General features: G+C 43.5%; 1 protein-coding gene across 1 annotated transcript in view; it reads right to left on the bottom strand.

Annotated features, from left to right (window-relative positions):
* The window catches only part of LOC126237115 (enhancer of split mgamma protein-like), a 152,437-nt gene that overhangs the window by 3,249 nt on the left and 137,280 nt on the right, over positions 1 to 11,908 (bottom strand). The window contains exon 4 of the mRNA XM_049946928.1: positions 30 to 236. Coding sequence (XP_049802885.1) covers positions 30 to 236 — 207 coding nt within the window. The remainder of the gene's footprint in view (positions 1 to 29; positions 237 to 11,908) is intronic.

Below are 11,908 nucleotides of genomic sequence, written 5' to 3'. Positions count from 1 at the left end.
GCGACGGCGGAGGAGGGCGCGGTGAGCGCGCAGGGCGATACGGGCGGCGAGAAGGCACCGGAACGTGGCGGCGCCGGCACCTGCACGCTCAGGGGGGCGGTGGGGGCGGCGGGGGCGGCGGTGGGCGGCGCGCAACGTGACAGGTGCGACACCAGCCGCGCCGACAGCCGCGCGTCCAGCCCGGGCAGCGACACCAGGAACTGGCACGCCTCCGTCGCGCACTGGCTGAACCCCGCCTGCCGGCAAACGCGACAGCTGTAAGTCACGGGCGTCACACATAGGGCCAGAGTCCCAGAAATGTGACCATAAATAAACAAAAGGTCGGAGTTAAGAATTTTCGTTTAATAGGTTGGCTAGAGTAATGCTGCAATTATCGGGTCTTGGTCTTAGAAGCGGCCATCTCTTTCTTCTCGTGGTTGAATTCTTTAGTCTGAATTTTTGTTTATTGAGAGAAATCAGGCTGAAATTTTTGTTAAAAGGATGCTATTACAGAAGGTACGTACCTGATTACCGACACTTACTTCATTATTTTATCATTTACCAACCATTAGTACTGGTTAATTAACTTCTTACGGGAATGCAAGCTAAAAGATTTGAAAACGCGAGCGACAGAAATGAGATAAGTTTTATATGCAGTCCTGAAGTATGTACTATTATCTTCGCGAATCAGCCGTTTGTCACGGTCTGCGCGGTTTCCCTCGTCGGAGGTTTGAGCCCTCCCTCGGGCATGGTTGGATGTGTTGTAATTAGTGTAAGTTAGTTTAAGCTAGCTTAAGTAGTGGGTAAGCTTAGGGACCGATGACCTTAGCAGTTTGGTCCCGTAAGACCTTACCACAAATTTCCAATCAACCTTCAAATCCAGCTGCTAGCCGCAATGGCTTTGAGCGACCGCTAGAGTTGCAACATGCCATTCTTTACAATGAGAAAATATAATTGAAAATTTTACTAAAATTCAAATAAAACATATATGCAGACATAATCGTACACTTGTTATTTCTATAGCATCGCTAGGAAGCTATTATAAAATAAAAATATAATTACTCGATATAAGAATATATATATATATATATATATATATATATATATATATATATATATATATATATATATATATAAACGCATTAAAAATGTGAGACGTACACTTTGTAAAATAATTGTAATGTCTCAAACTCATAAGCTGTTCCTGCACAAATTTAATTATGTGAAATTATATCTTATATTACACATTTCTTCTTTGCGGTAACAGTCTCCAAGAAAAGTGGACACTTTGTCGTCGGAAGCTACTGCCCTCTTCACACGTACTGAGAATTATGAGTAATCAGATGCTGAGCTTGATGAAGAGGATACAAATGACGGTGAGAAAGACGATGATGACGGACATGAAGATGAAGAACAAGAAACACAAGAGAAAGAAGATTAGGATGCTGAAGAGGATGAAGAGGATATAAATGTCGGTGAGGAAGATGGTGACGAAAAGCATGAAGACGAAGAACAACAAACACAAGAGAAAGAAGATTAAGACCTATAAAACTTTCAATTTTTGTTACTAGTATATGTTTTTCGTAATAAAGACAGTACTAAAGGGAATTTTGTAATAAAGTTTACCACTGAAATTATAAAACAATTGTTGTGCATTTCATAATTTTTTTCCGCATTGTTTTCGCGATATTGAACCCAACATATTTAGAATTTCTCAATTTAGATATAAAATCGTTATCAGAAGCGTCAGACCCATTTTGCCATACTGGAGCAGATTGTTACAATTTTCGCTACATTTTCTGGATTCTTGTCCATTGTGCGTTGAGCAGCCTTGCAGCCGCTGAAAACTGTGTACATTACGTTAGATACCAGCAAACCACAAACGCAGATTCTTTAAAAACATTATATCTCCCTAATTATACGCCGTACAACTTTTTACAGTTACTTTCAGTGGAATACTATCTGCAAAATGTGTTGTGAATAGAGTTAACAGTAAAGAAGTAATAAACCGAAAGACCATGCCTGATGCTGCAGTCTTACTGCATGAACAGCGAAAAAGTAGTAAGCGATAAACGGTTTTATTTTGATATTTTTGTGGGGGTGTCAGCCAGAAGTGTCACGAAGATTTGAAATTATGTGTAAAGTTTGTTGAAAGTCGCTAAGCGCTCTCGTTCTCAGTTACTCGACGAATACAGTCTGGGTCATCCGACCTGCGAAACTTTTAAGTCCTTAGCAAGCAGTTGCACATGACTGCTAAAAGCGAAAATATTTCATCACTGTACTCCGAAAGAAATTCAGTTGGTATAGAGGAAAGGGGCCTATAATGCTATAGTTCCCTAATGCGAGACACCGCGATTGTGCTGATAGTAGGTGCTGAGCTCTGACGGTGAGTTTCTTAAACAGGTCTCTAGCATGTCCGACGACGACACAGCGATCAGGACGCCATTGTTGAGCCGAACAGAGTACGTGGAGGCTGTTATAATATTTATAGTACTATTGGAGTTTTTGTGACATCGGTACTAAGTAAATATTTCTGCTTAAAGTTGAGCGAAAACAGTGTGAATATCAATCAAGATGTTTGGTCCAGTATCCTCGGTGACCAAGTGTTGGAAATTTGTGGTAAGTTCCTATGGGACCAAACTGCTAGGCTTACACACTACTTAATCTAACTTTAACTTAAGCTAAGGACAACACACACACCCATGCCGGAGGGAGGACTCGAACCTCCGGCGGGGGCAGCCGCGCGAACCGTGGCAACCAAGTGTTGGCCTTTCTTCTACACCCTCATGTGAGAATGCTGTAGACACTCTCAAGATAACATCAGACGTGTTGATAGGGTTGCACTCATACGTTCCTGCCCTGACGACCTCCGAGGCACCGTATCGCTTCCGGTGTTATGTTGGGTTCAGGTGCGGCAGGCCCGACCGTTTCAAGAGTTGTTCTCAAGACTTCGAAGTAAACACCCCAAAAACTAATTCACGGAATCCAGATACTGATGGCTCCTTTATGCAAGTACGGATCTATCTCACTGTCAAACGTAGTGCATAGGGGCCCGAGGATGGCATTAATGAGCTGCCGAAACTGATTGTCCAAATGAATAACTTCTCAAAACATACGGCTGTTTGGCGATTTTCCTTGATAAAGATCCAAACCCTTACATCGAACAGCCACTGGTTATAGCATGATTCATCGCTTGAAATCGCTTGGTTCCAGCCGTCCACAGTCCAGTGTCGTCTCTCCTTACACCACCCCCAAGCGACGTTTAGCACTGCTTACGGAAATATGAAATGGGGGGTTGCTCGACCATTGTACACTTGAAAGGTGTCTGTTGGATTCTTTTCATGTTAATTTCTTAAATATGTTGTCATTTACGGCATAAATTCCTCTTCTAAATTTACTGTCGTGTTTCCGACTATCTGGGAGGAGACTGAGCAGTGAAACGTGTTACATTCACACATAAACAAGAACGATCTGTCACACTACTACACTTTAAAACACAGTTTATATGTAATTCATGTCACACAATCTCATACGGAACCTACATCCGCTTCCTTTTACAGGGTGTTTCAAAAATGACCGGTATATTTGAAACGGCAATAAAAACTAAACGAGCAGCGATAGAAATACACCGTTTGTTGCAATATGCTTGGGACAACAGTACATTTTCAGGCAGACAAACTTTCGAAATTACAGTAGTTACAATTTTCAACAACAGATGGCGCTGCGGTCTGGGAAACTCTATAGTACGATATTTTCCACATATCCACCATGCGTAGCAATAATATGGCGTAGTCTCTGAATGAAATTACCCGAAACCTTTGACAACGTGTCTGGCGGAATGGCTTCACATGCAGATGAGATGTACTGCTTCAGCTGTTCAATTGTTTCTGGATTCTGGCGGTACACCTGGTCTTTCAAGTGTCCCCACAGAAAGAAGTCACAGGGGTTCATGTCTGGCGAATAGGGAGGCCAATCCACGCCGCCTCCTGTATGTTTCGGATAGCCCAAAGCAATCACACGATCATCGAAATATTCATTCAGGAAATTAAAGACGTCGGCCGTGCGATGTGGCCGGGCACCATCTTGCATAAACCACGAGGTGTTCGCAGTGTCGTCTAAGGCAGTTTGTACCGCCACAAATTCACGAAGAATGTCCAGATAGCGTGATGCAGTAATCGTTTCGGATCTGAATAATGGGCCAATGATTCCTTTGGAAGAAATGGCGGCCCAGACCAGTACTTTTTGAGGATGCAGGGACGATGGGACTGCAACATGGGGCTTTTCGGTTCCCCATATGCACCAGTTCTGTTTATTGACGAAGCCGTCCAGGTAAAAATAAGCTTCGTCAGTAAACCAAATGCTGCCCACATGCATATCGCCGTCATCAATCCTGTGCACTATATCGTTAGCGAATATCTCTCGTGCAGCAATGGTAGCGGCGGTGAGGGGTTGCCGCGTTTGAATTTTGTATGGATAGAGGTGTAAACTCTGGCGCATGAGACGATACGTGGACGTTCGCGTCATTTGGACCGCAGCTGCAACACGGCGAACGGAAACCCGAGGCCGCTGTTGGATCACCTGCTGCACTAGCTGCGCGTTGCCCTCTGTGGTTGCCGTACGCGGTCGCCCTACCTTTCCAGCACGTTCATCCGTCACGTTCCCAGTCCGTTGAAATTTTCCAAACAGATCCTTTATTGTATCGCTTTTCGGTCCTTTGGTTACATTAAACCTCCGTTGAAAACTTCGTCTTGTTGCAACAACACTGTGTTCTAGGCGGTGGAATTCCAACACCAGAAAAATCCTCATTTCTGAGGAATAAACCATGTTGTCTACAGCACACTTGCACGTTGTGAACAGCACACGCTTACAGGAGAAAGACGACGTACAGAATGGCGCACCCACAGACTGCGTTGTCTTCTATATCTTTCACATCACTTGCAGCGCCATCTGTTGTTGAAAATTGTAACTACTGTAATTTCGAAAGTTTGTCCGCCTGAAAATGTACTGTTGTCCCAAGCATATTGCAACAAACGGTGTATTTCTATCGCTGCTCGTTTAGTTTTTATTGCCGTTTCAAATATACCGGTCATTTTTGAAACACCCTGTATATACTGTATATGATAAGATACTGTCATCCCCCTTCCCTTCTGTGTGAGAGGATGAATGAGCAAATGTATTTCTAGTTGCATGCTGGGTGGTAGCAGACAAGCCTGTCTGCTAGAGAACAGTAGGACCAACGTCGGAAGAGGTAGCTACGCTTTCTAAAAGCAAAGAGGTTTCTATCCCTAGCATGGTTCTGTCCGTCCCTTGTCATGTTGGTATAGGAAGCTGCCTCTCTGGTCACTTCCGTTTTGTATACGGAAGCACCCTTGGTAGGAGCCCAGGTCAGTCTGTCCGCGGCAAGCGTCTGAAGTGGTAAGATCTCCGGCTAAGCGCGTGTCTGCTAAGTCCGCAGGACAATGGATTTCTTAAGTTCAGCCTAACTGAAAATTTAATCACCTTTATTTCAGGTTTAGCTCTAAAATATCTAATGTTATCTTAAATTGCAACGCAGTGTAATTCGAGTGTGAAGTTCAGAATATCTCCCGGTAGTTGCTTTGTCACTACTTTGTGAGTAAATTGGAACCACGGGTTGATCAGTAACTCTAACTAAGATCATCAATCTTAATTGCGAATGTGCGTGAGATTATAACGTCTCGTCTTGACAATATTTTTCAATATAGCAACTTTTCTTCATGTTCGACCCATGTGGGGTGTACTTTGTGAGACCAGTACCACGTGCTTATACAATTGTTTGACCCATCAGGTTAATAATAAGACGATAGTAACAAGTTCGAGGTTTTTCTTTAGTAAATTCCGTTTCGATGTAATTTATTTTAGTTATCAAAATTATTGTGGAGTTACACTCTTTGTGTAAACCAAGTTGACCACGTGAAGCATGTGGTGTAAGCATCAAATTAGCCCTCAGCTATTCTTTTCGGGAAGATTTCACAGAGAGTTAGTATGAATTTAGTATACCAGTGTGTGGTAATTTCATGACTGACAGGATTGCGCTACGAACGTAACTTCTTTGGGTGAAAATTGAATCGGTCGGTTGTGGTTAATTTCCTCTTGCATATGTTTCAACGTTCTTTGTGTGTTATTTTATGAATGCAGTGTTGTATGCAGTCTGCCAATCTTGGCTCCATATTTGATGTGTTCCGTAAGATTACAAATTCACATTTTCACAATCCTAAATAAGGCACCAGTTTAGTTATGAATCAAGTTTAATATGCTGAAATTTTAATGATCAATGTTAAAATAAATTTCCAAATATAAACTGATTTATTTCTTTTTATTTAAATAATATATATATATATATATATATATATATATATATATATATGTATGTATGTATATCAGCGGTTGTCGTATGACTATTAAAAGATGATAATTAATGTTAGTCTGGTTGGGAATTTGGTAAGCTAGACTGGATACCTGGTGAAACAGTTGCGGAGTAATGCAAGGTTAACTTCCCCAGACAGCTCACAGCTTTTAACCCGCTTTTATTGTTTATCAGCACCGCTTTCATAGCAAATTAAAGCAATACTATAATTTTTTAGCTCTCTACACACTGTCATTGAGCTAGCTAAGACTGCTAGCAACACTTTGGCACCACAGAATGATTCCTTCCACTGATCATGACCTTTTTTACAATCACCCTGAGTAATACTTTCGGTCAGTAGATGAGATCTGCCTGGTCAACAACGGTCGACTTCAAAAGCTTTAGAAAGCTCTGATCGATTTGTTTCTCAGCTGACATCAAGTGACTGGTCCACAGCTGAAGTCACTGACCTTTCCTGACCCAGCCAGTCTGCTGTCATCTTCTTCTCTGCTGTCAACTTCAATACTCTCCACCTCATTTACACTGGCGGGTGGGCTCACATGACATGCAGTGGTCACTTCCGCATTACGCAGGTGTGTCCGAATGTTTCCGATCGGATAGTGTATTTAAAACACTGTGTATTTCATGTATTGTATTGTATCGTATGTTAACCTGGGGCCTAGAAACGACGGAGAGGTTCCATTCCCGCCGCAGCAGCAGTGGTCCACAACCCCACGACGACTACCGCAGTTCACTTCACCCCTCCGCCGCCCCACACCGAACCCAGGGTTATTGTGCGGTTCGGCCCCCGGTGGACCCACCCGCCCCCCCTCCACAGGGAACGTCTCACACCAGACGAGTGTAACCCCTATGTTTGCGTGGTAGAGTAATGGTGGTGTACGCGCACGAGGAGAACTTTTTTTGCGCAGCGATCGCCGACATAGTGTAGCTGAGGCGGAATAATGGGAACCAGCCCGCATTCGCCGTAGGCAGATGGAAAACCGCCTAAAAACCATCCACAGACTGGCCGGCACACCGGACCTCGACGACACAAGTCCGCCGGGCGGATTCGTGCCGGGGCCCAGGCGCTCCTTCCCAATACGGACAGCCGCGCGTCAGACCGCACGGCTCAGCGGGCGGGCATTTCATGTATTACTCATTTGTAGTCTAACCATGTAATTGCAATGTAGTAGTCTATTTTCAGCAAAACAATAAAAAAATCTCTACCAATCGCACTACTGCGCTATGTTGCCCTTATGATGATACACAACTTCTTTTCTTTGCCCTGATTTGCTCGTGGCTTTGGGTTGTCCTAAGAAATGCAACAACCTACAGCTGTTCCCAGTAGACAGCATGCCTGTTTGTAACGTTACAGGTGACTGCTCAACGTTCCGGCCGAAAGGATGTGCCCAGTGGCCGTTTCACGAATGTCTTAATAAGCTCGGCCAACCACCGTGAGCGAATAGCGTGACCGCGTACGCGATCCACCGTTGGCCTTTAATTACGTTTAGCCGCCGTCTGCAGTTTTTAGTGTATGGCTCGTAAGAGGCTACCATCGACAGAGCCTCGGATAACGCGGCGTACTGCACAGTCCAGTGAGTTGCACAGGAAACTGTTTCAGCATGCCAAAGAGCATATCCATGTAACCAGGAAGAATCCCTTGCTGTGATTAGATGTCTAGATGTTTACTAACCGTGCACAGAAGGGGAATTGGAACCAAGACGTCTAGACTTTAGCTGGTAGTTCTCCACCATCTGACAGATAACGTAAACGGCACATATCAGCCTCGCCTTTGTACTCGATTTCACCGACGCTTGTACGAAAAATGTTAATCTGCCAGGGAGAATTAGGTGAGAAAATCTTGCAGTTACTTTTCTTTACCTTGCTTTCCGTACACCCTTCCCATCGCAAAGTATCGCCGCGTTGCCGTGAGCTCTCTAGCTTCGTGCGGATATTTGCTTCACCGATCACTGCCTTCCGCTGAATTCTGCAAAATGGTCGCGCATACGTAGAAGGTTTGAACAGTGCTGTAATTACTCGTATTTTGCTTGACAAAAGGAGACAGACAAAGCATAAAAATTCTTGTGTAACAAAACCACAGCAGTAGCTGAATAATCTTTAAACTGTGTTTCGACCACAAAAACATTTATTTTGTCGGTAACCAGATTCGGTCAGTTTTTGTCGGTGGTGGTGATCGGAGCGGGTTGACATTAGTGCAGTTACAACGCCCAGTCCATTGAGCGCCACCGCCTACTATCACTACTAACGTAATACTACAACGAATGAAAGCAATAGCATAATAAAGTTGCTGCGACAATGTCAGATCACTTATACAGGGTGTCCCAAAAAGAATGACCCGACTTTAACTTGTAATAATATTGAGACAAATGTCACTAGGTAACTGAAACAGCCCTAGATGTAATCGGCATGGTCTAGAGTGTGAGAAAAAATCCGCTAGATGTCGCTACGAGCGCTGACCTGGAGCGTGCAGCCAGTCTCGCGTAATATGGCGTCCGCGCAACAGAAGGCGTATTGTGTTATTGAACTTAGTCGTACTCAATCAGAGATCGCAGTTCAGTGGGCGTTTCATATTCGGTTTCGTGCTAAACCACCATCACCAAAGACCATTCGGTGGTGATATAAACAGTTTGAAGAAACAGGGTGCCTGTGTAAAGGTAAAAGTCCTGCCCGGCTATGCGTTCCTGAACAAACAGTGGAACAAATCATATCTAGCAGTGCTACAGAACTGGTTATTTCCACAATTTTACTCTCACAATTTCATCTATCAGTAAGATGGAGCACCACCGCACTGACAGAACAACATGTGCAGTTTCCTCGATGCCAATGTACCTCAATGTTGGATAGGGCATACAGGACCGCGAGACCAGGCTTTACAATCTTGGCCACCGAGGTACCCTGACTTAACACCATGTGATTTCTTCCTGTGGGAATATGTTAAACAATGTGTTTACATTCCTCCCTTATCTCGTGACACTGATGAACTAAAAACCAAAATATTAGCTGCTGTAGCTTCAGTGACAGAAGACACTTTACGCTCAGTTTGGGATGAATTTGGCTATCGGCTAGATGTCGTCCTTGCAGCCAATGGAGGACATATTGAACATTTATGATGGATTTTTACAAACTTCTGTCTTTTCTGAATAATTTAGTATGCAATTTGTTGGTGTTAAGCCTTTCTGCCAAATAAATAATTCTATTTTAAATCGGGTCATTCTTTTTGGGACATCATGTATTAATATGCATGGAACACAAACAACATAATATGTATAATGGTAAAATTATGTCTCAACTAATGATACATCATAATTTTGTTTGTTAGTGACATATGGATGCAGTTGAGAACATAAAGTGACCCAGTATTTATTATAATAAAATATTTATCTCAATGATTACATAATTCTTTAGAATAGGGTCTGAGGATGGTCAAAAACTGACCGAAAACGGCTATCAGGAAAATAAATGTTTTTGCAGTCGAGTCTGTTTGTATTAATTGTTCAAAATGGTTCAAATGGCTCTGAGCACTATGGGACTCAACTGCTGTGGTCATAAGTTCCCTAGAACTTAGAACTACTTAAACCTAACTAACCTAAGGACACCACACACATCCATGCCCGAGGCAGGATTCGAACCTGCGACCGTAGCGGTCACGCGGTTCCAGACTGTAGCGCCTAGAACCGCACGGCCACTCTGGCCGGCTATTAATTGTTAATGTACTTTTTGAAAGACCGCTGTTCTCCACAAGAAATCTTCTGAGTAAGTAGTTGAATAATTCTTTATTACTACTAACTGTTGCACAACCTAACGTTGCACCATTAGGTACTTTACGTAGCGAAACCGGTTTTACTGATAGATGATTGTTCAACTGCTGCTGCGGTTTTGTTTAACAAGAATCTATTCTTACAGCTGTGGTTGCCCGTGATATAAAGTGTGTTGTTAAGGCATAAAAAACTACGAACTTAAAAGACGCCTTTTCCTAATGCATCAATTAATTACTATGAGTACGATAATGAAAGTCATCTTATTTTACAATGTGTTTTCATTAATTCCCCGCACCTCCTCATGTAGTCGCCATACAGTTTTAAACATTTTTCGCAGTAAACAAGCTTTTCTGTGCCCACTCTTGCACTTTCAGTTACCTCAAGTGGCTAAAACTGTCACTAACGTCTGCTTTCAGTTCATTGTTATTTGCATGGTGCTTACTAGCCAGAAAGTCCTTCAAGTTGGGAAAAAGATGGCAATCACTCGGTGCCAAGTCCGTCTGTAGGGCAGATCAAAAAACTAGCGCTGAACCTGCTGAAGCAAATCCTTCATCAACGCAGTAGTGCGCTGACGACCGTTTTGTTTCGAACTGCACGACGTGTTGAGCTAATGGTCTGACAGTAGGCAGTAGGCCACTGCATTTGTATCTCGCGTCTAGGCATAAATTCGATGAGTAGGACAACCTTTCAACCCCAAAACAATGTGGCCTTAATCGACCATACGGGAGTCTGTTCGATGGTCAAATGACCATATGTTTGTACGGTTCACTTCTGTCAACGATTTCTTGAACGTGAAATTTAAAACTTCTGCTTTCGGTTTGCTATCTCGAACTGCCACACCAGACTGGTCAACATGCGACTGAATGGAAATCTTAGACCAGATTAAAGATTTTACAATACGACCAGAATTTCCTCGGATTTCCTGCCAGATTTTTTGCTAAGGTGTGACTGTGGTAACTGTTGTATGTATGCTTGCCGCATAGATCTTTTCACAGATGCACGAGTCTCTACTAACCTTCGCTTGTCGTCATTTGTGCGTCCCCTTTTGTACCTAGAAGGCAATAGCCTCTGTTTCCTCAGCGTCCGCCGAATTTCATTATTAAACCATGGTGGGACCCATCCTTTATCCACTAGGCACGTCGTAACTCTCCAGATCACGATTTACAATCTGCTTCAACTTTGCCCATAATTCTTCAACATCCATCTTATTGGAAATAGGTGATGTCAATTCGCTGCCTGAGAAGTTAGTAATTGTTTATCTCTACTAGCCTTCTTATTCTTCCCCCATGAACCATGGACCTTGCCGTTGGTGGGGAGGCTTGCGTGCCTCAGCGATACAGATGGCCGTACCGTAGGTGCAACCACAACGGAGGGGTATCTGTTGAGAGGCCAGACAAACATGTGGTTCCTGAAGAGGGGCAGCAGCCTTTTCAGTAGTTGCAGGGGCAACAGTCTGGATGATTGACTGATCTGGCCTTGAAACATTAACCAAAACGGCCTTGCTGTGCTGGTACTGCGAACGGCTGAAAGCAAGGGGAAACTACAGCCGTAATTTTTCCCGAGGACATGCAGCTTTACTGTATGATTAAATGATGATGGCGTCCTCTTGGGTAAAATATTCCGGAGGTAAAATAGTCCCCCATTCGGATCTCCGGGCGGGGACTACTCGAGAGGACGTCGTTATCAGGAGAAATAAAACTGTCATTCTACGGATCGGAGCGTGGACTGTCAGATCCCTTAATCGGGCAGGTAGGTTAGAAAATTTAAAAAGGGAAATGGATAGGTT

This window comes from Schistocerca nitens, chromosome 2 (genome assembly GCF_023898315.1).
Source record: "Schistocerca nitens isolate TAMUIC-IGC-003100 chromosome 2, iqSchNite1.1, whole genome shotgun sequence".
Classification (NCBI taxonomy): Eukaryota; Metazoa; Arthropoda; class Insecta; order Orthoptera; family Acrididae; genus Schistocerca; species Schistocerca nitens.
The sequence above is the reverse complement of the archived record's forward strand: the minus strand, read 5'-3'. Positions and strand labels throughout refer to the sequence as shown.